A 25,839-nucleotide genomic window follows, 5' to 3' on the forward strand; every position below is an offset into this window, starting at 1 on the left:
GAGCACCATTAGACATCTACAACATTTAACATACAGAACAGTGTTCTCATTCACCCACAGCAATCTAGTATCCTGAACATGGCGAGGACTTAAAGGGGTACTCTGCTTATCAGCGTTTGGAACAAACTGCTCCAAACGCTGGAGACGGCGCCGGGAGCTTGTGGCATCATAGCCCCGCCCCCTTAATGCAAGTCTATGGGAGGGGGCGTGACAGCCGTCACGCCCCCTCCCAGAGACTTGCATTGAGGGGTGGGGTGTTACTTTATGAGGGGATGTGCAATGACATCACACTCTCCCAGTGCTGAGCAGCAGAGTACCCCTTTAAAGGGGTACTACGGTGGAAAACAATTTTTTTTTTCAAATCGACTGGTCCCAGTGAGTAATACAGATTTGTATATCACTTCTATTAAAAAAAATCTAAACCCTTCCAGTACTTATCAGCTGAAGTTGAGTTGTTCTTTTCCGTCTGACAACAGTGCTCTCTGCTGACACCTCTGAATGTATCAGGAAATTTCAACAGTAGAAGCAAATCCCCATAGCAAACCTCTCCTTCTCTGGACAGTTCCGGACATGGACAGAGGTGTCAGCAGAGAGCACTGTGGTCAGACAGAAAATAACTACACAACTTCCTCTGCAGTATACAGCAGCTGATAAGTACTGGAAGGGTTCTAAATTTTTTTTTTTTTTTTTTAATAGATGTAATTTACAAATCTCTTTAACTTTCTGGCACCAGTTGATTTGAAATAAATAAATTAATTAATTCCACGGTAGTACCCCTTAAAATACAAAGTGTATCAGGAAGTTCTAGAAGTTTTTATTTCTAAAGTGGTAAAGTTTTAGTTAAATATCTACAGAAAAAGAAGGTCTACAGCAGTAAATCTGACCAGGCAATGAATCCAGCAAGCAGACGTCTTGTACATAGGTCGCAGTGGAGATACTATCTTATTTGTATAGTACAAAAAATTACAAAAGTGACTCAGACAAGAATAAACAGAAGAAAAGCAATAAATGGTTAAACACGCAAAGCAAATATTAGCTGAGGAGATGACATGCTTAGCTGTATAAATACTGATATAAAGCACTTTACAGTCAGGGTCAGCAGCCAGCACACTGTATAGGTTACTGGAGAGCAGAGGGCAGTGCAAGGTTAGAGCCTGGGGCACAAAGACACAAGAATTAAAGGGGTACTCCGGTGGAAAACCTTTTTTTTTTTTTTTTTTTTTTAAATCAACTGGTGCCAGAAAGTTAAACAGATTTGTAAATTACTTCTATTAAAAAATCTTAATCCTTCCAGTACTTATCAGCTGCTGTATGCTCCACAGGAAGTTCTTTTCTTTTTGAATTCCCTTTCTGTCTGACCACAATGCTTTGGACAGTTCCTAAAATGGACAGAGGTGTCAGCAGAGAGCACTGTGGTCAGACAGAAAGGAAATTCGAAAAGAACTTCATCTGGAATATACAGCAGCCGATAAGTACTGGAAGGATTAAGATTTTTAAATAGAAGTCATTTACAAATCTGTTTAACTTTCTGGAACCAGTTGATTTAATACAAAATGTGTTTTCCAGTGGAGTACAGATTTTAGGCAGCTGAGTGATAAGTTGGTCACTGTCCAACCAAGCGTAAATAGTATGTGCCATTGGTGCATAGCCGAGGGGACATCCTGGTAACGTAAGAGGCTGGAAGAAGGGTGGGTACACAGGAGTGGACAGGGGGCATCTTGCTGGCACATAGGATAGTAAAAATAATGATGGGCTGCAGTTTAAAGAATTACTCCGATGCTGCAGAGTTCTGACCATTTATTTCAGAAAGCTCGGAGCCAGAGGCTGTGATCGTGACGTCACGGCTACGCCCCTCTGGATGTCACACCATGACCCCTCCATTCATGTCTATGGGAGGGGGGGTGACGTCACGAAGGGCCATGGCCATGACGTCACTACCACTGCCACAGGAACCCGGTGTTTGTTTAGTACGCTGGGTGCTGCGGGAGACCGCGGGACCCCCGCAATCAGACATCTGTGGTGGCCCAGTATGGGAAGTGTTACCCTGTCAGGCAGCCTCCCTACAGTGTCCCCTGGGCCCCCTTGCATCTGCCCCCCCCCCCCCCCTTGCATGTAAATATGTTTCTAATGTATTATACCATGTGATGTGTTCAGAAAGCGTTGTCACTTTAAGACTGTTTACCATGTGACTTGTCATGTGATTGTTACCCAGGAGGTACCAGTGACCAGGTGATCCCAGGGGTGACCTATGAGCTCCCTGCTAGTCTCCCCCATATAAGCCCTGGGTGGAGCTTCTCTTTCTCTTTCCTTACAAGTCTTTGCTGAGGTCAAGACGAGTCCTAGAGAGTCCAGAGTCATAGGAGCCTCCAGTCCAGTCAGTAGCCACAAGCAGCTACAAGTAACCACAGTCTCAGTATTGTCAGTCATCAGTAGTGTTGCTCGCGAATATTCGCAATGCGAATTTTATTCATGAATATTCGCAAATATAGCACTATATACACGCAATTATGAATATTCTTTTTTATTTTTTTTCACAGTACACATCACAGTGATCATCCCTCTCTGCTTCCAGCTTGTGTGGTGTAAGAAGGCTCTAATACTACTGTGTGAGACTGGCGTACAAATTTCCGCATATGCAAATTTTCGTTTATGCTAAATATTTTCATATGCTAATTTTTGCATGTGCAAATTTTTCGCATATGCGGAAATAAAACGCGAATATTACGAATATGCGAATTTAGCGAATATATGACGAATATTTGTCCATATATTCGCGAAATATCGCGATTTCGAATATGGCCTATGCCGCTCTACACTAGTCATCAGTCAAGTCAGTCACAGTCACCAGTTGTCAAATCAACGTGGCCTGCATTAAATTGACCCCATCTACAAGTCCCAGAAAGCCCTTAAGGTCTCTGTGTCACTAGTCACCTCCGTGGGCCCTGGCTGAACTGTATAGACTTTACCATCTGTCTACCCTCAGTAAAGCTACCGTTGTCCGTAACTTGGCATCAGAGTCATTATTGCCCCCGTGCCTAGCCCAGGATCTAGCGGTATACCTTTGGTTGGTATCGAGGATAAACCTCGCCCTGGAGTCACGAATACAAAGGGTTAATGCTATCTGCCCTTAGGGTAATTCCATCTGCCCTTTGCATCAACCTCTCTGGATAGGGGATAAGATGTCTAGCAGCAGAGTACCCCTTTAAGGGCATAGAAAAGCTGGGTGTGGGTAGGGAAAGGCAGATGGAAAGGTAAGATATAGACAGAGAGAAGAGACCCACTACATCCGGCCATGTCAGATTGATGCTGCTGGATAAATGTATGTTGATCTTTTATTGTTTGTTATAGTATGAATGTTTATGGCCGGGTGTTTATGGATGTTTTGGTTCCTTACATACTGTAAACTCTATTGGAATTTATTCATACGGCAACAACAGACTATGAACTACGGTTTACAAACCATAAAGAGAGTTCAAACAGATGATTACTTTGTATAGGAACTGTACTGTATATAGAAGTAAGGGTGCCGAGGGTTACTGAAGTAGGAACACCCACTCAATAATGGGTAGGTCCCCCTTTATGGGTTACCACAGTTTGCAGACATCAGGGAATAGATGCCACAAGGGGGTAAATATTCCCATAGTCAACTCGACCTTTGTCGGCTACAGCAGCTCCTTAGATGGTGCATGTTTTACAGAGGAGTGGGAGCAGATCTCACTGACTGTTTAAAGGGGTACTCCGGTGGAAAACTTTTTTTTAAAATTAAATTAACTGGTGCCAGAAAGTTAAACAGATTTGTAAATTTCTTCTATTAAAAAAATCTTAATCCTTCCTGTACTTATTAGCTATTGAATACTACAGCGGATATTCTTTTATTTTTGAAACACAATGCTGTCTGCTGACATCATGAGCACAGTGCTCTCTGCTGACATCTCTGTCCATTTTAGGAACTGTCCAGAACAGCATATGTTTTCTATGGGGATTTTCTCCTACTCTGGACAGTTCCTAAAATGGACAGAGGTGTCAGCAGAGAGCACTGTGCTCATGATGTCAGCAGACAGCTCTGTGTTTCAAACGGCGCCAGTTGATTTAAAAAAAATATATATATATTTTTTCACTGGAGTACCCTTTAAGCATATACCAAATATGTCTACTGGCATTACAGTGTGATATGCTTGGGAGCAAAGGTGGGGTAGAGAATCCTTGTGATGTTCCTTCAACCACCCCCTAGTGGTTGGAGCCCAATAACAGGGAGAATTGTCCTATGGAAAGATGACACTGTAGTAAAAATGCTCCCCGAGTCATTACCTCACCACCACCGGCCTGCTAAACCCCATCAGTACACCCTTGTAATCCGGCTTCATGCTGGTTATTGGAGACGGGCGAATCGAAGCTGACAAAATGGAATTCGTTCCAAATTTAATGAAAAATTTTATTCTGAACTAATCCGAATTTCCTGGCGCTTCGTGGTACTTCCTTCATTACATTTCTCACTTCCTTCAATACATTTTGTGCGGGCCAGGAGGCTAAAAATGGAGGCTACACGTATGAGGACATGGGGCAAAAAATTCTGGGAAGGTGGGATCACATTGATTCACATGTCGGCATGCAGCCTATCAGCAGCCAGCCAGCCCTGTGATGTCACAGCCCTATATATTCGGCAGCCATTGCCCAAGATGGGCATTTCCCATTTTGCTAAGAGAAAAGAGACTGTGTGTGCGCACTAATCACCGTTACTGACAATACAGATCTTTACAGCCGTGAATCCATTCACCTTAGCCCACATTCTTTCTGGCTAGAGAGCGAGCAGACACTGTGTGGTCACGAATCAGCGTTACTGACAATACAGATCAGGGGAAATCCATTGACCTCAACCCATCAATGCAGGCAGGCAGGCAGGGAGAGTTTAGAAGTCGTTTCATAGTCTGCCAATTGAGATCAGCACAGGAAGCACTCCCCATTCAAAAACTGCAAGCAACCTTTGTGACGCCATATGGTCTCCCTAACCTTCTGCCACATCCAGACTCTGTCATTGTGCCGCTCTGCGGTAGTGATTCTAACAGCGTCACCTGTAATCTGCATGTCATACTGAATAACAGTATTATTTCACTACCCCGGCACACTCCCTATGCGTATTAGAGCAAGGCAAAGTGTTCTACACCCCTATTGAGGCTCTCTGTAGCCCGGAAATTGACATTTTTAATAGCAATTTGCCGCAAATATATTTGGATTAAACCAAATTTTTTCAAAAAATTGGGCGAATCGTCTGAATCGAATTTTTTAAAAATTCGCCCATCTCTACTGTTTACATCAGATTCCCACCAGGCCATCTGTGTGGTTCAGCAGGAAACAGAAATCCTAATTCGAAATTACCTTCAGCCATGGGTCCAAGGTCCATTGATGTCTTTCTTTGGCACATGCCAGGCGTTGGTTGCCATGATAAATGGATGTCAGGGGAACTCTAGTCGATCTTCAGCTACAAAATTCCAGTCAACACAAGGTTCTCTGCATAGTTTTTGGGTAAATTTGTCTTACATTCCAGCTGTTGTACTGCTGGGTCTGGTACGACAATGCTGAAATACCAAAGGTGGCGTTCGATCCTTGCCTTGTGGTTCCTCCGCATGTCGCCTGCCGCTGTGGGATCTTCTGTCAGATCTTTGTCCATGGTTCATCCAGTCTTTGTACACTAATGATGATGTGGTTTGAGAACATACAAGTTCGGCTCTTCAGAAATACTGGCACCACGCCTCCAGGCGCCAACCATCTGCCAACACTAAAGTCACCACATTTACCCATGACTGATGCGCTATTGGGTTCTTTGTCACAAGATATCAGGGACCAGATGTTCCTATTGCAGTGATTATACGGTGTATATATGAGGCTGCATTCACACTTCGTTTTTACATTGCGGGTGCCGGATCCGGCTGGGGGAGGGGCAAACCGGGCTCTCCTGTACCCCAGCCGCACCAGCGCTGAAATCCATTTACTTTAATGAGCCGACCGAAGTCAAACGGGGACTCCAGTCGGCTCATTTTTGACCCGTATGCAGTTTCCTGACCGGACCTAAAACCATAGTATACTACGATTTTAGGTCCGGTCCCAAAACCGGATACGGGTAAAAAATGAGCGATTTGACTCCGGTCGGCTCATTAAAGTAAATGGATTTCAGCGATGGTCCGGCTGGGGTACGGGAGAGCTCGGTTTGCCCCTCCCCCAGCCGGATCCAGCACCCGTAATGTAAAAACAAAGTGTGAATGCAGCCTAAGACAGATGAATAGATATGTAATAGATAAATGATAGATCATAGGACCCCCAAGCCTTCCGCCAACCTGCTGCAGTCACATTACACAAGGAGTACTCCCTCACAAGTCACATGGATCCATCGTTTTCTTAGCTACTAATACAATCGCACCATTCATTGTAATGGAATTTATCTATTACCACAGATACTTGGGGCTTTGTCTCCAAAACACAACTTCCTTATGTAAACAAATATTGAATTCCCGCAGTGTTTTCGCCTAATACTTCCTTGCCAATCCTGCCAGGGTAGTTCTACTGATCAAAACCAAACCTGATATTAAAAATACCTCTGACTAACCAAGATCTTGTAAAGGTAATTTATGAGACAATCGAATCTCTACCACAGAACGTGTGATAGATGGCAGGCAATGAGCACATAGGCAGAATACAAATATATATTATCATTCTGGATTAAAAATGAGTTTGATTAATAAACTATAACAGCAGTCTGGATGTGTAGTCTGGAGCGCCCCCTATAACAGCAGTCTGGATGTATAGTCTGGAGCACCCCCTATAACAGCAGTCTGGCTGTGTAGTCTGGAGCTCCCCCTATAACAGCAGTCTGGATGTATAGTCTGGAGCACCCCCTATAACAGCAGTCTGGATGTGTAGTCTGGAGCGCCCCCTATAACAGCAGTCTGGATGTATAGTCTGGAGCACCCCCTATAACAGCAGTCTGGTTGTGTAGTCTGGAGTGCCCCCTATAACAGCAGTCTGGATGTGTAGTCTGGAGTGCCCCCTGTAACAGCAGTCTGGATGTGTAGTCTGGAGCTCCCCCTATAACAACAGTCTGGTTGTGTAGTCTGGAGCGCCCCCTGTAACAGCAGTCTGGATGTGTAGTCTGGAGCTCCCCCTATAACAGCAGTCTGGATGTGTAGTCTGGAGCGCCCCCTATAACAGCAGTCTGGATGTGTAGTCTGGAACACCCCCTATAACAGCAGTCTGGATGTGTAGTCTGGAGCGCCCCCTATAACAGCAGTCTGGATGTGTAGTCTGGAGCGTCCTCTATAACAGCAGTCTGGATGTGTAGTCTGGAGCTCCCCCTATAACAGCAGTCTGGATGTGTAGTCTGGAGCGCCCCCTATAACAGCAGTCTGGTGTGTAGTCTGGAGCGCCCCCTATAACAACAGTCTGGATGTGTAGTCTGGAGCGCCCCCTATAAAAGCAGTCTGGATGTGTAGTCTGGAGCGCCCCCTATAACAGCAGTCTGGTGTGTAGTCTGGAGCGCCCCCTATAACAACAGTCTGGATGTGTAGTCTGGAGCGCCCCCTATAAAAGCAGTCTGGATGTATAGTCTGGAGCGCCCCCTATAACAGCAGTCTGGATGTGTAGTCTGGAGCTCCCCCTATAATAACAGCCTGGCTGTGTAGTCTGGAGCGCCCCCTATAACAGCAGTCTGGATGTGTAGTCTGGAGCGCCCCCTATAACAGCAGTCTGGATGTGTAGTATGGAGCAACCCCTATAACAGCAGTCTGGATGTGTAGTCTGGAGCGCCCCCTATAACAGCAGTCTGCCTGTGTAGTCTGGAGCTCCCCCTATAACAGCAGTCTGGATGTGTAGTCTGGAGCGCCCCCTATAACAGCAGTCTGGATGTGTAGTCTGGAGCTCCCCCTATAACAGCAGTCTGGATGTGTAGTCTGGAGCGCCCCCTATAACAGCAGTCTGGATGTGTAGTCTGGAGCTCCCCCTATAACAGCAGTCTGGATGTATAGTCTGGAGCGCCCCCTATAACAGCAGTCTGGATGTGTAGTCTGGAGCTCCCCCTATAATAACAGCCTGGCTGTGTAGTCTGGAGCGCCCCCTATAACAGCAGTCTGGATGTGTAGTCTGGAGCGCCCCCTATAACAGCAGTCTGGATGTGTAGTATGGAGCGACCCCTATAACAGCAGTCTGGATGTGTAGTCTGGAGCGCCCCCTATAACAGCAGTCTGCCTGTGTAGTCTGGAGCTCCCCCTATAACAGCAGTCTGGATGTGTAGTCTGGAGCGCCCCCTATAACAGCAGTCTGGATGTGTAGTCTGGAGCTCCCCCTATAACAGCAGTCTGGATGTGTAGTCTGGAGCGCCCCCTATAACAGCAGTCTGGATGTGTAGTCTGGAGCTCCCCCTATAACAGCAGTCTGGATTGGTAGTCTGGAGCGCCCCCTATAACAGCAGTCTGGATGTGTATTCTGGAGCGCCCCCTATAACAGCAGTCTGGTTGTGTAGTCTGGAGCTCCCCCTATAACAGCAGTCTGGTTGTGTAGTCTGGAGCGCCCCCTATATCAGCAGTCTGGTTGTGTAGTCTGGAGCTCCCCCTATAACAGCAGTCTGGTTGTGTAGTCTGGAGCTCCCCCTATAACAGCAGTCTGGATGTGTAGTCTGGAGCGCCCCCTATAACAGCAGTCTGGATGTGTAGTCTGGAGCGCCCCCTATAACAGCAGTCTGGCTGTGTAGTCTGGAGCGCCCCCTATAACAGCAGTCTGAATGTATAGTCTGAAGTGTCCCCTATAACAGCAGTCTGGATGTGTAGTATGGAGTGCCCCCTATAACAGCAGTCTGGATGTGTAGTCTGGAGCTCCCCCTATAACAGCAGTCTGGATGTGTAATCTGGAGCGCCCCCTATAACTGCAGTCTGGATGTGTAGTCTGGAGTGTCCCCTATAACAGCAACCTGGATGTATAGTCTGGAGTGCCCCCTATAACAGCAGTCTGGATGTGTAGTCTGGAGTGCCCCCTATAACAGCAGTCTGGATGTGTAGTCTGGAGTGCCCCCTATAACAGCAGTCTGGATGTGTAGTCTGGAGTGCCCCCTATAACAGCAGTCTGGATGTATAGTCTGGAGTGCCCCCTGTAACAGCAGTCTGGATGTGTAGTCTGGAGCGCTCCCCTATAACAGCAGTCTGGATGTGTAGTATGGAGCGCCCCCTATAACAGCAGTCTGGTTGTGTAGTATGGAGTGCCCCCTATAACAGCAGTCTGGATGTGTAGTCTGGAGCACCCCCTATAACAGCAGTCTGGATGTATAGTTTGGAGCGCCCCCTATAACAGCAGTCTGGATGTGTAGTATGGAGCGCTCCCTATAACAGCAGTCTGGTTGTGTAGTATGGAGCGCCCCCTTTAACAGCAGTCTGGATGTGTAGTATGGAGCGCCCCCTATAACAGCAGTCTGGATGTGTAGTATGGAGCGCCCCCTATAACAGCAGTCTGGTTGCGTAGTATGGAGCGACCCCTATAACAGCAGTCTGGATGTGTAGTCTGGACCGCCCCCTATAACAGCAGTCTGCCTGTGTAGTCTGGAGCTCCCCCTATAACAGCAGTCTGGATGTGTAGTCTGGAGCGCCCCCTATAACAGCAGTCTGGATGTGTAGTCTGGAGCTCCCCCTATAACAGCAGTCTGGATGTGTAGTCTGGAGCGCCCCCTATAACAGCAGTCTGGATGTGTAGTCTGGAGCTCCCCCTATAACAGCAGTCTGGATTTGTAGTCTGGAGCGCCCCCTATAACAGCAGTCTGGATGTGTAGTCTGGAGCGCCCCCTATAACAGCAGTCTGGTTGTGTAGTCTGGAGCTCCCCCTATAACAGCAGCCTGGTTGTGTAGTCTGGAGCGCCCCCTATAACAGCAGTCTGGTTGTGTAGTCTGGAGCTCCCCCTATAACAGCAGTCTGGTTGTGTAGTCTGGAGCTCCCCCTATAACAGCAGTCTGGATGTGTAGTCTGGAGCGCCCCCTATAACAGCAGTCTGGCTGTGTAGTCTGGAGCGCCCCCTATAACAGCAGTCTGGATGTATAGTCTGGAGTGTCCCCTATAACAGCAGTCTGGATGTGTAGTATGGAGCACCCCCTATAACAGCAGTCTGGATGTGTAGTCTGGAGCTCCCCCTATAACAGCAGTCTGGATGTGTAGTCTGGAGCGCCCCCTATAACAGCAGTCTGGATGTGTAGTCTGGAGTGTCCCCTATAACTGCAGTCTGGATGTATAGTCTGGAGTGCCCCCTATAACAGCAGTCTGTATGTGTAGTCTGGAGTGCCCCTTATAACAGCAGTCTGGATGTGTAGTCTGGAGTGCCCCCTATAACAGCAGTCTGGATGGGTAGTCTGGAGTGCCCCCTATAACAGCAGTCTGGATGTGTAGTCTGGAGCGCCCCCTATAACAGCAGTCTGGTTGTGTATTCTGGAGCTCCCCCTATAACAGCAGTCTGGATGTGTAGTCTGGAGCGCCCCTATAACAGCAGTCTGGATGTGTAGTCTGGAGTGCCCCCTATAACAGCAGTCTGGATGTGTAGTCTGGAGCGTCCTCTATAACAGCAGTCTGGATGTGTAGTCTGGAGCACCCCTATAACAGCAGTCTGGATGTATAGTTTGGAGTGCCCCCTATAACAGAAGTCTGAATGTCTAGTCTGGAGCGCCCCCTATAACAGCAGTCTGGTTGTATAGTCTGGAGCGCCCCCTATAACAGCAGTCTGGTTGTGTAGTCTGGAGCGCCCCCTATAACAGAAGTCTGGATGTGTAGTCTGGAGCTCCCCCCATAACAACAGTCTGGCTGTGTAGTCTGGAGCTCCCCCTATAACAGCAGTCTGGCTGTGTAGTCTGGAGCTCCCCCTATAACAGCAGTCTGGATGTGTAGTCTGGAGCGCCCCCTATAACAGCAGTCTGGTTGTGTAGTATGGAGCTCCCCCTATAACAGCAGTCTGGATGTGTAGTATGGCGCTCCCCCTATAACAGCAGTCTGGATGTGTAGTCTGGAGCTCCCCCTATAACAGCAGTCTGGATGTGTAGTCTGGAGGGTCCTCTATAACAGCAGTCTGGTTGTGTAGTCTGGAGCGCCCCCTATAACAATAGTCTGGCTGTGTAGTCTGGAGCTCCCTCTATAACAGCAGTCTGGCTGTGTAGTCTGGAGCGCCCCCTATAACAGCAGTCTGGATGTATAGTCTGGAGTGTCCCCTATAACAGCAGTCTGGATGTGTAGTCTGGAGCGCCCCCTATAACAGCAGTCTGGATGTATAGTCTGGAGTGTCCCCTATAACAGCAGTCTGGATGTGTAGTCTGGAGCGACCCCTATAACAGCAGTCTGGTTGTGTAGTATGGAGCTCCCCCTATAACAGCAGTCTGGATGTGTAGTATGGAGCTCCCCCTATAACAGCAGTCTGGATGTGTAGTCTGGAGCTCCCCCTATAACAGCAGTCTGGATGTGTAGTCTGGAGCTCCCCCTATAACAGCAGTCTGGATGTGTAGTCTGGAGTGTCCCCTATAACAGCAGTCTGGATGTGTAGTATGGAGCGCCCACTATAACAGCAGTCTGGATGTGTAGTCTGGAGAGTCCCCTATAACAGCAGTCTGGATGTGTAGTCTGGAGCGCCCCCTATAACAGCAGTCTGGATGTGTAGTCTGGAGCGCCCCCTATAACAGCAGTCTGGATGTGTAGTATGGAGCGCCCCCTATAACAGCAGTCTGGATGTGTAGTATGGAGCGCCCCCTATAACAGCAGTCTGGATGTGTAGTCTGGAGCGCCCCCTATAACAGCAGTCTAGATGTGTAGTATGGAGCGCCCACTATAACAGCAGTCTGGATGTGTAGTCTGGAGCTCCCCCTATAACAGCAGTCTAGATGTGTAGTATGGAGCGCCCCCTATAACAGCAGTCTGGATGTGTAGTCTGGAGCGCCCCCTATAACAGCAGTCTAGATGTGTAGTATGGAGCGCCCCCTATAACAGCAGTCTGGATGTGTAGTCTGGAGTGCCCCCTATAACAGCAGTCTGGATGTGTAGTATGGAGCGCCCCCTATAACAGCAGTCTGGTTGTGTAGTATGGAGCGCCCCCTATAACAGCAGTCTGGATGTGTAGCATGGAGCTCCCCCTATAACAGCAGTCTGGCTGTGTAGTCTGGAGCGCCCCCTATAACAGCAGTCTGGATGTGTAGTCTGGAGCTCCCCCTATAACAGCAGTCTGGATGTGTAGTCTGGAGCTCCCCCTATGACAGCAGTCTGGATGTATAGTCTGGAGCTCCCCCTATAACAACAGTCTGGCTGTGTAGTCTGTAGCGCCCCCTATAACAGCAGTCTGGATGTGTAGTCTGTAGCAGTCTGATTTTGTATGACCGTGTAGTCTGGAGGGCCCCCTATAATGGCAGTGAAGACATTGACCCCACCCCCACCCCCCGTGAGTGTTTCTTCTGTCAGGTCTCTGGGTGATAGAACATGTAGCAGTTGATACACCGCTCTCAGCCCTGTGTGTGCCTGCACCGCTATGTGTATTATGTGCATGGTAAAGTGAGCAATAATAGGGATCGGTGCTGTGAGCTCAGTGAATGGCGCGTGTCTTTTTGCTGGCATTGTCACCGCACAGTGGAATCTCATTTTTCCTAAATCATGCAGAAAGCTGTTTTCTTACATCGTGTTATTTCCAGAATCATTGGTGTCAGACTGTTACGTTGCAGACGTCTTCACACAATGGAGTTACAGATCGTATCTGCATCTTGTTTGTACAACAAATATCTCCTGACCTTCAAGATAGTCAGATCACATATATGGAAGTCTAACATCACAGGGTGTAGTGTGAACAGACCCTCAGGTACGGATAATGCTCGGTAACCAACAGCTCAGCAATAGAAGTAGCAGTCTCCCTCAACGTTTATGGTTTCTGCCATAGATTTGCCGTCTGCATTGTAAAAACTCTGTTTACATGCAAGTAATTTGGATTCGGCACAAAATCTCAGCCGAAATCCATGTCAGATCTGAAAATCTATGTCAGGAATCTAATCTAGTTCTGCCATAGATACACAAAGGGAGTTTTCTGATGAAAACATCTGCATAGGGACTTGGGGGACACCTTTCCAAGACTAGAATGGTGGAGGGGGTGGTCACCATAAAGTTGCCTGTGCTCACCAATAGTCCTCTCACACTACCCTAGGTTGGCACAGTCATGGGGAGAGGTCGCATTAATGATGGTAGAAAGATGTTCCTCCGGGGCATACCCTGTATAGTATCTGGATGTTCAGGTGTGGTGCCATGGGGGTGTTAGTAGAAATACCTGATCACTTTGTGACGCCAGGGCACTGTTACCCTATACACGGTCGGAGGTTGGAGACAGCTTCTCCTGGGCCAGACACAGGGAGTAAATGAACACACTTACGTCAGGTTATGGATAACTGTCTTTACTGAGCTGGGTGCAGATGGTAATACACATACATTTAGCTTTAAGTGAGAGATGGCACCTGAAGCCAGCTGTATGTGTACGAAAATGAGGCCGGACACAATGGAAACACCAGATCCACCACAAGAAAGGTCCAATTCCTGAACAGATTACTGGCAATTGGTGTATCTTTGGTACCCAGATCCCTTTTATCTTTTTGGATCCTGGTGAAGTTCAGATGTGGTATAACACTTGTCTCTCCAGCATAGGCATAACAATAGGGGGGTGCAGGGGATACGGTCACCCAGGTCAAGATGCTGGATGGGCTCATTAGGTCTCACGTACTATATCTGAAGCATTATAGTTTGGGTCCCTGTTATGGTAATTGCACTGGGGCCCAGCATCTTCACCCTATGCCTCCGGTCTTCAGGGTTACTCTTATTATTAATAGGGAGCAACTAGTTCTACTCTTCAACCCACTCAGAGAGTAGAACTAGTAGAAGGAAGGCATTAGATGGAACTTCTTAGCAGGAACAAATCGGCAACCCCAAAGCTAATTCAGGATTGTTAGCAGGAGCTGAAAGTATATCCCAGGCTGTCCTTATCTGTTCTCAATCCTCACCTACAGAGGCTAACCTGCTGGCCTCTCAGCAGAGCAGTTGGCTTGATACCTTTTGTCGCTAGAGAGGCTATACTAGACCTGATTCTACTTCCTTTTCTTCAGCAGAGAGGCTGGACCTGAGCAAGCTCCTCCTTTTCCTCTGGAAGGTTTCTACTGTATATATGTGTGTGGTGTCCCGGTACCGTATTACATACGTTACGTTGTGGTGAGGTCCCCAAAGTCAGAGTCCCTAGGAACAGTGGGGGTCCTCTTCCTTAGTTAACCCCTTGTCACCCCTCAGTTAGCTATAATTAATGTAAATATAAATGTAAAGATGTAGATTTAATATTCTTACCTTGTTTGCGTCACAGGACCTGCGGGTCATGTGACTGGGTTACAGAACTCTTTGGTTTGCTAAAGGACCTTTGGTGGTTCTAGTCAGGTGATCACCCACAATCCATTGTAACGGTGAGTGACAGCTGATTGGACCAATCCAAAACGGCTCAGCCCCTGCCCATATAAGGGAGCTGCAGCCATTAATCGCACTCTTGTTCCTGCACTGCCAAGCAAGCAGCATCATTGCTCTTGGGTTGCTAATTCTGGACGAGGTAGGACCTCCGCAGCTTACAAGACAATTACTAGGCCAAAGCCTTGCGGCCTAAGCCTGCGCTAGTGACGGATAGTTCTTACAATTCCCTGCTATCTCCGCAAGACCTCTGGACCTAATTCAACCCCTAAATCCAGCGGATCTATGCAAATCTAATCCTCCTAATCTTAAGAGAACTTTCCGGTCCTAAGCATCTGTCAGTCACTGCTGTGCTGTCTATATAGACTCTGTTATCTGGTCTGTTACCGATACTGCATGTACAGAAAATCTTCAGTAAAGATTCCGCAAGTTTTAAGTTCAGCACTGCTGTGGACAATCCATTTATTTTACACTCACCTATCGCTCTTGGGAAGGGTGGCGATAGGCCCAGCATCACTACAGAGTTTTAACCCTCACCCTGGCGTCACGAGTGACAAGGTTTAACAGCGCCCTTTGTAATACTGAACAGCAACACCCCAACTACCCTACACCCCCACAAGGCTTTATTCCCCAAGTTTACCACATATGTAAATACTGTGTATATTTTAATCCTTCTGCTCCAAGCTATACCTGGTTCACCTACTAAAACAGTATGAAACAATACAAACATGAAAAACACATATGAACCAATGGAATGGCTGGACACCAGCCACCCACAGACCCACAGAAGTCAAAGTGGGACACTGCAATGGTCTCTAAACTGCGGACCTCCAGATGTTGCAGAACTACAAATCCCAGCATGCTAGGAGTTGTGGTTCTGCAACATGCTGTGTTACGATGCCATTGTGTATACCATGTTGCTAACAACAGTTTGCCCCCCCAATATACTGGCACCAGAGAAGGACATAACTCTGACAGAACCCCCACCGCACCTTCTGCTCCTCAGACTGAAGTGAACGAAAACACCAATGAATCTCCGCTTGACATGAGAACATTCTACTCATCGCCTCACAGAGATTTCGTTTTTTAAACATTTCGCGGAAGAATTTCTTGCAGCAGGCTTCTTGTGCCAGAAGTTATACCGCAACGGTGTCCACTGTACACTTTCTGGGACACTTTGTTCATCTGTGTCCCCCCCCCCACTGTCAAGAGATCAGCTTAGGGTAGGTTCACACTGTGAGCATTTCCGTGAGAAATTTTGTCAGTAGATGGGCACCATTCAAATTGGCACTTATTTGGTGCAGAATTTGCAGCCAAAATAAGGCATTGGCCCATAGATTAATACTTTAGATCAGAATTTTCGTAGCGTGAACACTATCTTACTGTCAGTGAATGGAAGCATCCTTTTTTTTCTTTTTCTTTTTTTTTGACGTGACGTGACATCACGTGACGTGACATGATCATCTTTTCATGTGAATGGCGCCCTATAATACCACATTTACGCCATACCCGTTCCTGCTGCTTTCTTTTTCGTGGAGGGGGGTCGTCAAAAGTAAAACAATTCTAGACCTTTTTTTCTGAGAAATCTTGCATATTGCCATTCCTCTGTTAATTCCTCCTGGAAATGTATGAAGAAATAGGCAACCGGGCGTTACCATCCCCATTTGTCAACAGTCAGTCGGAACCGATAAAACTTTATCAAACTGTCATATTGGCCAACAGTCCCGATTTTTTTTGCTGGGACAACCGAGCCACAAAATGGGCAGAGTTTGCAAACCCCGCCCCAAAGTTGGGCATTTTCGTGGTATTCCTGGTTGGTCTTGTAGGCAGGGCTTAACAATAATGCCCAGGTTTCCAATTTATTTGTACATTTCCAGGAGGAATAACAGAGGGACAGTACAAAACAATTAATGGGGTACTCCGGTGGAAAACATTTTTTTTTTTAACTCAACTGGTGCCAGAAAATTAAACAGATGTGTAAATTACTTCTATCAAAAAATCTTTACCCTTCCACAACTTTTTAGCAGCTGTATGCTACAGAGGAAATTCTTTTTTTTTTTAATTTCTTTTTTGTCTTGTCCACAGTGCTCTCTGCTGACACCTGATGTCCGTATCAGGAACTGTCCAGAGCAGGAGAAAATCTCCATTGCAAACCTGTGCTGCTCTGGACAGTTCGTGACACGGACAGAGGTGTCAGCAGAGAGCACTGTGGACAAGGCAAAAAAGAAAAGAATTTCCCCCGTAGCATACAGCTGCTAAAAAGTACTGGAAGGGTAAAGATTTTTTTTAATAGAAGTCATTTACGAATCTGTTTAACTTTCTGGCACAAGTTGATTTAAAGGGGCACTCAGATGGAAAACTTTTTTTTAAAATCAACTGGTGCCAGAAAGTTTAACAGATTTGTAAATTACTTCCATTAAAAAATCTTAATCCTTCTAGTACTTATTAGCTGGTGTATACTACAGAGGAAATAGTTTTCTTTTTGGAACACAGAGCTCTCTGCTGACATCATGACCACAGTGCTCTCTGCTGACATCTCTGTCTATTTTAAGAACTGTCCAGAGTAGGAGAAAATCCCCATAGAAAACATATGCTGCTCTGGACAGTTCCTAAAATGGACAGAGATGTCAGCAGGGAGCACTGGGGTCATGATGTCAGCAGAGAGCTCTGTGTTCCAAAAAGAAAAGCTCTGTAGTATTCAGCAGCTAATAAGTACTAGAAGGATTAAGATTTTTTAATAGAAGTAATTTACAAATCTGTTTAACTTTCTGGCACCAGTTGATTTAAAAAAAAATAAAAGTTTTCCAGCGGAGTACCCCTTTAAACAAAAAAAAAAGATTTTTATGGTTATGACTTATTTAGTCTTTCGCAGTGCGATGTAGTGTTATGAGGGTTTTGCTGCGTTGCTGGGCAGCTGATAACAGAGCGTGATTACAGATCACAGAGCTGGTACATCTCCTCCCTGGTAATCCTACCACATAAATAGTGAGAAGAGACCAATAGAGCAGATAGCGCTGTGATGGATGGTGGTCTCACACTTCCCCTATGGTTATGTACCACCCTGCCAAATCCTGCCGCCTGCATTTCCTCAGTGTGAACTAGCCCTAATTGTACAGGTTAGCTCAGTGGTCTTAAACCTGTGCCTCATTAGCTGTTGCAAAACTACAACTCCCAGCATGCCCGGACAGCCAACGAATACTGTTTATAACCCCCCTCTGTTTCCTATCACTGAGCCAGGTACTTACCCACTTGCACACATTCTCCCCCAGCCCAATCCTTCTCATTTTATGCACCAACCTTTTATGTGGCACCGTATCAAATGCTTTGGAAAAAGCCAGATATACGACATCCAGCGATTCCCCCTGGTCCAGTCTGGAGCTCACCTCCTCGTAAAAGCTGATCAGGTTAGTTTCACAGGACCGATCCCTCATAAAGCCATGCTGATATGGAGTCATACATTTATTTTTATCAAGATACTCCAATATTGCATCTCTTAGAAAACCATCAAACAATTTACATACAACAGAGGTTTAACTAACAGGTCTATAATTCCCGGGGTCACCTTTTGACCCCTGTTTATATATTGCCACCACATTTTCTATGTGCCAGTCCTGGGGAACCTTCCCTGTCACTATAGAGTCCTTGAATATAAAAAAAGGGGTCTGTCTATCACATTACTTAACTCCTTTAGAACTTGGGGGTGAATGCCATCTGGACCTGGTGATTTGTCTATTTAGATTTTTTGTAGGTGGCACTGTACTTCTTCCTGGGTTAGACAGATGACCTGTACTTCTTCCTGGGTTAGACAGATGACCTGTACTTCTTCCTGGGTTAGACAGATGACCTGTACTTCTTCCTGGGTTAGACAGGTGACCTGTAGTGGGGAGTTTACCTTATCTCACTGTATTTCACCTGACATTTCATTTTCCTTTGTGAATACAGTGGAGAAGAATTTGTTTAATATATTTGCTTTTTCCTGATCCCCGTTTATAATTTCTTCCTCATTATTTTTTTTTGTTGTTGTACAAATTTTCACAGCAAATATCACCCTTTATTCCCTTAACGAACAGCCAAATTTCATTTTTGCGCTTTTGTTTTTTCACCTGGCCATAGCTATTTTATTTTTTATAGAGGGCTTCATAAGGGCTTTTTTTTTGTTTGTTTTTTTGGCAGGACCAATTGTATTTTGTAACGGTATGCTTTATTTGTCCATAAAATATGCTGCAAAACTGAGCAAAAAAAATTATTTGTTAGGTGAAATTGAAAAATAAACCCCACAGTTTTGCTAAGGAGGGGTTGGGGGTTGTGATTCCTTTTAACGCCGTTCAATGAGTGATCAAATTGACATGTTTGCTTGATTCTTCAGGTCTGTACGATGACAATGTCAGATTTTTGGTGAAAAAACATAAGGGACTATTTATTTTAAGTGGAGCATCAACAGGTGTTGCAGAGTTTATTTTGTTCCTCACCATAAACCTGCAAAAATAATGCATCAGATCAACCTGCAACCCTATACAATCAATGCTGATAACAAGGTGACATCCCCATGAGCTGTGCCCGCTGTGACTGTACGCAGCACCCCCTCTGGTGACTTAGTGTAATATCCACAAAGCGTTATTTGCTCCGGCTTCAGCACGGTGGCAGTGTCTAATATGTGTGTCATCTATAGTGCGCCATACATTCTACTCTGTTAACCTTGTTCTTTTTCTGTAATGCAGCCCTTTTGGAGTATACAGCGGATATAGAGATCAGCTTTCCGGACCCTTCGTTTGCAAACCTCATAAAGCAGTTCCTAGCAACGAACCTGACGTTTCCCATCATGCTTGGCGCTAACGATACTCAAATTACAAGTATCCAAGTAACAACAGGTAAAGTCTTCCATGTGCACCCTACAAGTATAGTGCACGGGCCCTATAACTATTACCGTATATTTTATACTGTATACTATAATATAAATAGATATTTATTTCTTTATTTTTTCCATCAGACGTTAACATAAGTTTCATGGTCGGCAAATGTAACATCCAGCCTCTTTGGAACATACATTTTATACATCTATAAATATAGATAGATAGATAAAGTCCAAATATGAACAGCACATCAAGATAAATAAGTAATTGTGAACGGGGTGCAAGCATACTTGGAGCCTTGGTCGCCGGTTCCTTAATCCATAAAAAAACAAATAGATGCAGCACACCACAGCTTGAAAATCATGGTGCAAGGTTTATTCCATAGTGTATTCCAATAGACAACGTTTCACCAGCCTCACGCTGGCTTTTTCAAAAGCTTTTGAAAAAGCCAGCGTTATGCTGGTGAAACGTTGTCTATTGCAATACACTATGGAATAAACCTTGCACCATGATTTTCAAGCTGTGGTGTGCTGCATCTATTTGTTTTTTTATAGATAGATAGATAGATAGATAGATATAGAAAAACAGTAGTGCAGCACTCAAAAAAGTTGTGAAAAAATCTGTGACCATGTCCAGCAGCAACGCTTCAATTCATCAATAGAATAATTCTCAAGCACCTGCTTGAGAATGATCGGGTTCGGACCACTGGCACCCGCATATTTTTTGGATTCAAGTTGTGGGTGATAAACATTCTGTTTTGGATATATATATATTGTATATATATATATATATATTTTTTTTTTTTTTTTTTCCTGTTTTCCATCTGTATTAAATAAGGATCCCTGTTCATTTGTAAGACCAGAATATATATATATATATATATATATATATATATATATATGCTGGATGTTACATTTGCTGACCATGGAACTTATGTTAATAGCATCAGATGGGGGGGGGGGAGTAAATAAATAAAAATGAATAAATAAGTGAAAAGTGAAAACAGCAAAATTATAATTGTACATATGTATCTTTAATGGTGTCAGAAAGACATGTCTTTGCATATAGCTCAGAATATTGTCACCTAAAACAAAATGGCTGTCTGCTCATGTGACCTATGACATTTATTTTACCAAAATCCAAATGTACAATAGAATATTCTACCATTGTGCTAAGAAACATACGTTTTTGATTAACAGTGTACATATTACACACATTCAAAAACAATTGTGCATTAATATTTATCTAAATCTTATTGGCGAGCGTTGGCCATATTGAATATGCAAATGAGCCAGCTTTAACAACCTTGGTACAGGAGGTGACCATAAACATGTCTGCCAAATTATAAGTTATTCTAACAAACCGTTTCAGAAGAGTAGATGTTTGGAGAAAATTGTGCAATCCAATATGGCGGCCACTAGGGATCGACCGATTATCGGTATGGCCGATATTATCGGCCGATAATCACGATTTTGGGCATTATCGGTATCAGCAATTACCTTGCCGATAAGCCGATAATGCCCCGCCCCCTGCACCACCGCACCGTGTCCGCCACCCCCCCCCCCCCCCCGACCCGCCGCACCGCGTCGCACCCCCCACCGTAGTGCTGGGCGGTATACCGGTATGAACCGGATACCGTTTTTTTTCCCTCCCACGGTATGGATTTTTGCCCATACCGCTATACCGGTCGGGCCCCTCCCCCACCCTCCGAGTCACAATAAAAAAAATTTAACTTACCCGTAATGTGGGTGGTCCGGGCCATCCATCCTTCCTTTAGTGTCCGGAAAATTCCGGGTGGAGGGTGAACTGGTCCAGGCTGTACTTCTTCTCCGGGGGTCCTCTTCTCCACTCCGGGCAGGCTCCGGCCTAGTACGCTGCATAGACGCCGCTACGCCGTGACGTCAGGTGCGTCGCTGCGCAGCGGCGTCTATGCAGCGTTACTAGGCTGGAGCCTGCCCGGAGTGGAGAAGAGGACCCCCGGAGAAGAAGTACAGCCTGGACCAGTTCACCCTCCACCCGGAATGCCGCCGGACACTACAGGAAGGATGGATTGGCTGGACCACTCTCCCCGGACGGTCCCTGCAGCAACTGGGAAGGTGAGTCAGGGTTCTGGGATGGACAGGGGTCTGTATAATATACTATACCTACAGTAGGCCCTCCAGCTGTTGCAAAACTACAACTCCCAGCATGCCCGGACAGCCAACGGCTGTCCGGGCATGCTGGGAGTAGTAGTTTTGCAACAGCTGAAGGCACCCCTAGGCGCGGTGCGGCGCGGCGGGGGGAGCGGTGGCGGTGATAGGTCTCAGGACCCCCGGACAGGCAGGGGGAGAGAAGCGGGTGGCGGCGGCGGCCTATGGCACTGCAAAAGCCACTGCAGTGCATTGATTTAAAGCGCCCACTTTAAATCAATGATCTGCAGCGGTGTCGCGGGGGGATAAATAGCCGATAACTTATACCGGAATATCGGTATAAGTTATCGGCTATCAGCCCTAACCTCCATCGATTATCGGTATCGGCCCTAAAAAAACGATATCGGTCGATTTCTAGCGGCCACACCATGTGACCAAAAGTCTTATAATGAACAAATCTGACTCAGGACAACAGTGTCACCACATACAGCAAATAATGTACCTGTAGGTTTAGCGGTTCCAAAGAAGAAGAAGATTTTGGAATAGTGTGCAAAATTGCCACAAAAACCAAGATGGCGGCCTTACCATGTGACCTATGACTTTTATATTAGATTCGATTATGCACAGCTCATGGGTCTACCAGTCTCATGAGTTTTGGAGTTACCGTGCAGCAGATATAAGCATTTGAAATTTGCGGCAGGATAATAATAATAATAATAAAAATAATTATCTGAGCAAAAAACTATAGGTGTCCAGTACAAATTCATTGCTTGGCCACCTAATTAAGGTGGATGTTACGTATGCCGACGCAGACTTCAGTATTATTAAAGGGGTACTCCACTGGAAAACTGGTGCCAGAAAGTTAAACAGATTTGTAAATGACTTCTATTAAAAAATCTTAATCCTTCCAGCACTTATCAGTGGCTGTATAATGCACAGGAAGTTCTTTTGTTTTTTGAATTTCCTTTCTGTCAGACCATAGTGCTCTCTGCTGACACCTCTGTCCATGTCAGGAACAGTCTGGAGCAGGAGAGGTTTGCTATGGGGATTTGCTTCTACTCTGGACAGTTCCTAAAATGGACAGAGGTGTCAGCAGAGAGCACTGTGGTCAGGCAGAAAGGAAATTCAAAAAGAAAAGAACTTCCTGTGTAGCGTACAGCCGCTGATCAGTACTGAAAGGGTTAAGATTTTTAAATAGAAGGAATTTACAAATCTGTATAACTTTCTGGCACCAGTTGATTTAGAATTTTTTTTTTTTCCAGTGGTATACCCCTTTAAGAGTGCGTTCACACGCTATTACTAGCAGACGGTTTCCGCTGCGGGAATCCCGCTGCGAGTTACGCTACCATTGATTTGAATGGGTCCACAGGCAGTCCGCCATAGTGTCAGATTTGCGGATTGTCCGCGGACCCATTCAAATGAATGGTGGCGTAACTCGCAGCGAGTTTCCCGCAGCGGAAAACTCGCTGCTAGTTACTAGCGTATGAACGCACCCTAAGGGTACGTTCACACGCGCGGATTTTTTTAGCGTGTTTTCCGCTGCGTATTTTAAAGTGGGCGGGCTCTTCTCGGCTGTCCGCAGCAGATTTTCCGCGGCGGAATTTACTCTGCGGAAAATCCGCCACAGTCCCTACTGACTTCAATGGGGCTTGCGGCGGAATTTTCCGCAGTGTACATTCCGCCGCGGAAAATCTGCTGCGGACAGCCGAGAAGAGCCCACCCACTTTCAAATACGCAGCGGGAAACCCGCTAAAGAATCCGCGCGTGTGAACGTACCATAAAGGTTGTAACTTCACTTTTGATAGCTGACCATCTCCTGATCATTAGGTAAAAAAAAAAAGTGAAAAACTATAACAACAGTGCCACCCACAGGTCATGTAATGGTATGACACTCCATGGAGGAACTTTTTTTATTGTGTCTAGAGATGAGCGAACTTACAGTAAATTCGATTCGTCACAAACTTCTCGGCTCGGTAGTTGATGACTTATCCTGCGTAAATTAGTTCAGCCTTCAGGTGCTCCCGTGGGCTGGAAAAGGTGGATACAGTCCTAGAAAAGAGTCTCCTAGGACTGTATCCACCTTTTCCAGCCCACCGGAGCACCGGAAAGCTGAACTAATTTATGCAGGAAAAGTCATCAACTGCCGAGCCGAGAAGTTCGTGACGAATCGAATTTACTGTAAGTTCGCTGATCTCTAATTGTGTCGTTCAAAATGTGGCCCTCCAGATATTGCAAAACTACAGCTCCCAGCATGCCCGGACAGCCGCTGGCTGTCCGGGCATGCTGGGAGTTGTAGTTTTGCAACAGCTGGAGACACTCTATTTGGAAAACACTAAGTTACTGTATGCTTTGTTTTGTATTCTCAAAATTCCTGAAAATTCTCAACATTTCTTTTTTTAGCCTGTAACCAAACGGGAAGCAACGTGCAGTGTTCCTGTCAGAGCGGCTACAAATGGCCGTCAGCTGTATGTACGTCCTACAGTCCTTGTGCAGGATCCAGCGCAAGCAGCAGTGACTGTAGCGGCAACTGTATTCAAGGCACAAGTATTCCAACTCAGTACTGTCAGCCACAACCAGGTAAGTAGGAGTCAGCATCACCGGTGGACACCTATGAAGTCATTGTCAACCCCCCTCCCCACCCCCTACCAAAAAATATATAAATATATATATATATATATATATATATATATATATATAACTCAATAACTTCCAGGGTAACCAATGAAGACACATTAAAGGGGTTCTCCCCCATAAGGTGACTTTAGTACGTACCTGGCAGACAGTAATGGACATGCTTAGGAAGGATCTGCGCTTGTCTTGGGGCTAAATGGCTATGTTGTGAGATTACCATAATACTGTGGCTAGCTTTTTGTGAACTGGGTATTTCCTGTTTGCCTTTTTCTTCTTTTGACTACAAATCCCACAATTCCATTTTCCTCCCTCCCACACATCAGCCGCCCCCACCCATTGAAACATAAATGAGCTGCATCCATTCAAAAGACCTGTGGTTTTCAATCAGGGTGCCTCCAACTGTTGCATTAGTTGCAGATTGATCTCTCTCCCACCAAGCGATCGCTCCACCCATTGAAGCAGACAGGCTCCCTGTCATCAGCTGACTAGTGATGTCAGGTCTCGGCCGCATTGCAACCTGGGAAAAAATCTGAGACAGCAGTCATTTTGTACGCTGGTAATAATAAATTGTGGGGTGAAAATCACAGAACAATTGTGAGAAAACCGTCACACACAGGTACAGGCACTATATTATGGACTACACTAACTTCATAGTTAGCATAGTCAAATAGCATAGTAGCATAGTCAAATAAAAATAATTCCTGGAAAACTCCTTTAAAGGGGTACTCCCGTGGAAAACTTTTTTTTTAATCAACTGGTGCCCGAAAGTTAAACAGATTTGTAAATTACTTCTATTAAAAAATCTGAATCCTTCCAGTACTTTTAAGGGGCTGTATGCTACAGAGGAAATTCTTTTCTTTTGATATTTCTCTTCTGTCACGTCCCCAGTGCTCTCTGCTGACCTCCGCTGTCCATTTTAGGAACTGTCCAGAGCAGCATATGTTTGCTATGGGGAATTTTTCTCCTGCTCTGGACAGTTCCTAAAATGGACAGCAGAGGTCAGCAGAGAGCACTGCGGTCGTGACAGAAGAGAAATACCAAAAGAAAAGCATTTCCTCTGTAGTATACAGCCGCTAATAAGTACTGGAAGGATTAAGATTTTTTTTTTTTTTTTTATAGAAGTAATTAACAAATCTGTTTAACTTTCTGGCACCAGTTGATTAAAAAAAAAAAATAATAAGTTTTACACCGGAGTACCCCTTTAACATTAGATTAGTATTTCCCAGCCAGTGTGCCTCCATCTTTTGCAAAACTACAACTCCCAGCATGCCCGGACAGCCGAAGGCTGTCCGGGCATGCTGGGAGTTGTAGTTTTGCAACAGCTGGACTACTTGCATACATTTGTTTGGTTAGTAAAATAGGGGATGGATAGAAGCCTGCTAGATCAGACTACACAGGGTTTGTTTGTAGTCTGTTACTATGGAAACATAAAGGTCTGCATAAGAGCTGTAAAGGCTGGCTATGCCCGATTGTCCGCAGGAATTTGTATGTTTCTGTTGTGTAACTTTTGTCAGTGTCCGTGTGGATAAGGCTGCGTTCACACGGCCGTCTAGACCCGTTCCGTTCATCTCCGGTCAAAATTAACCTACAAAAAAAACGGACAATAACGGACGCAAACGGATGTTATCCATTTGTATCCGTTTTTGTTCCGTTAGGGTACGTTCACACGCTTTTTTTTTTTTTTGCGGGTTTTCCGCTGCGTATTTGAAAGTGGGCGCGGGCTCTTCTCGGCTGTCCGAAGCATAGATTTTCCACGGAGG

At 45.6% G+C, this 25,839-nt stretch overlaps 1 protein-coding gene across 5 annotated transcripts in view; it reads left to right on the top strand.

Moving 5' to 3' along the window:
• The window catches only part of ADGRF5 (adhesion G protein-coupled receptor F5), a 216,851-nt gene that overhangs the window by 148,648 nt on the left and 42,364 nt on the right, over positions 1–25,839 (top strand). For all 5 annotated transcript variants that reach the window (XM_056563877.1, XM_056563878.1, XM_056563879.1 and 2 more), the window contains 2 exons: positions 19,188–19,337; positions 23,849–24,025. In XM_056563877.1, the coding sequence (XP_056419852.1) occupies positions 19,188–19,337; positions 23,849–24,025 (327 nt within the window). The remainder of the gene's footprint in view (positions 1–19,187; positions 19,338–23,848; positions 24,026–25,839) is intronic.

This window comes from Hyla sarda, chromosome 3, assembly GCF_029499605.1.
Source record: "Hyla sarda isolate aHylSar1 chromosome 3, aHylSar1.hap1, whole genome shotgun sequence".
In the NCBI taxonomy this organism is placed as follows: Eukaryota; Metazoa; Chordata; class Amphibia; order Anura; family Hylidae; genus Hyla; species Hyla sarda.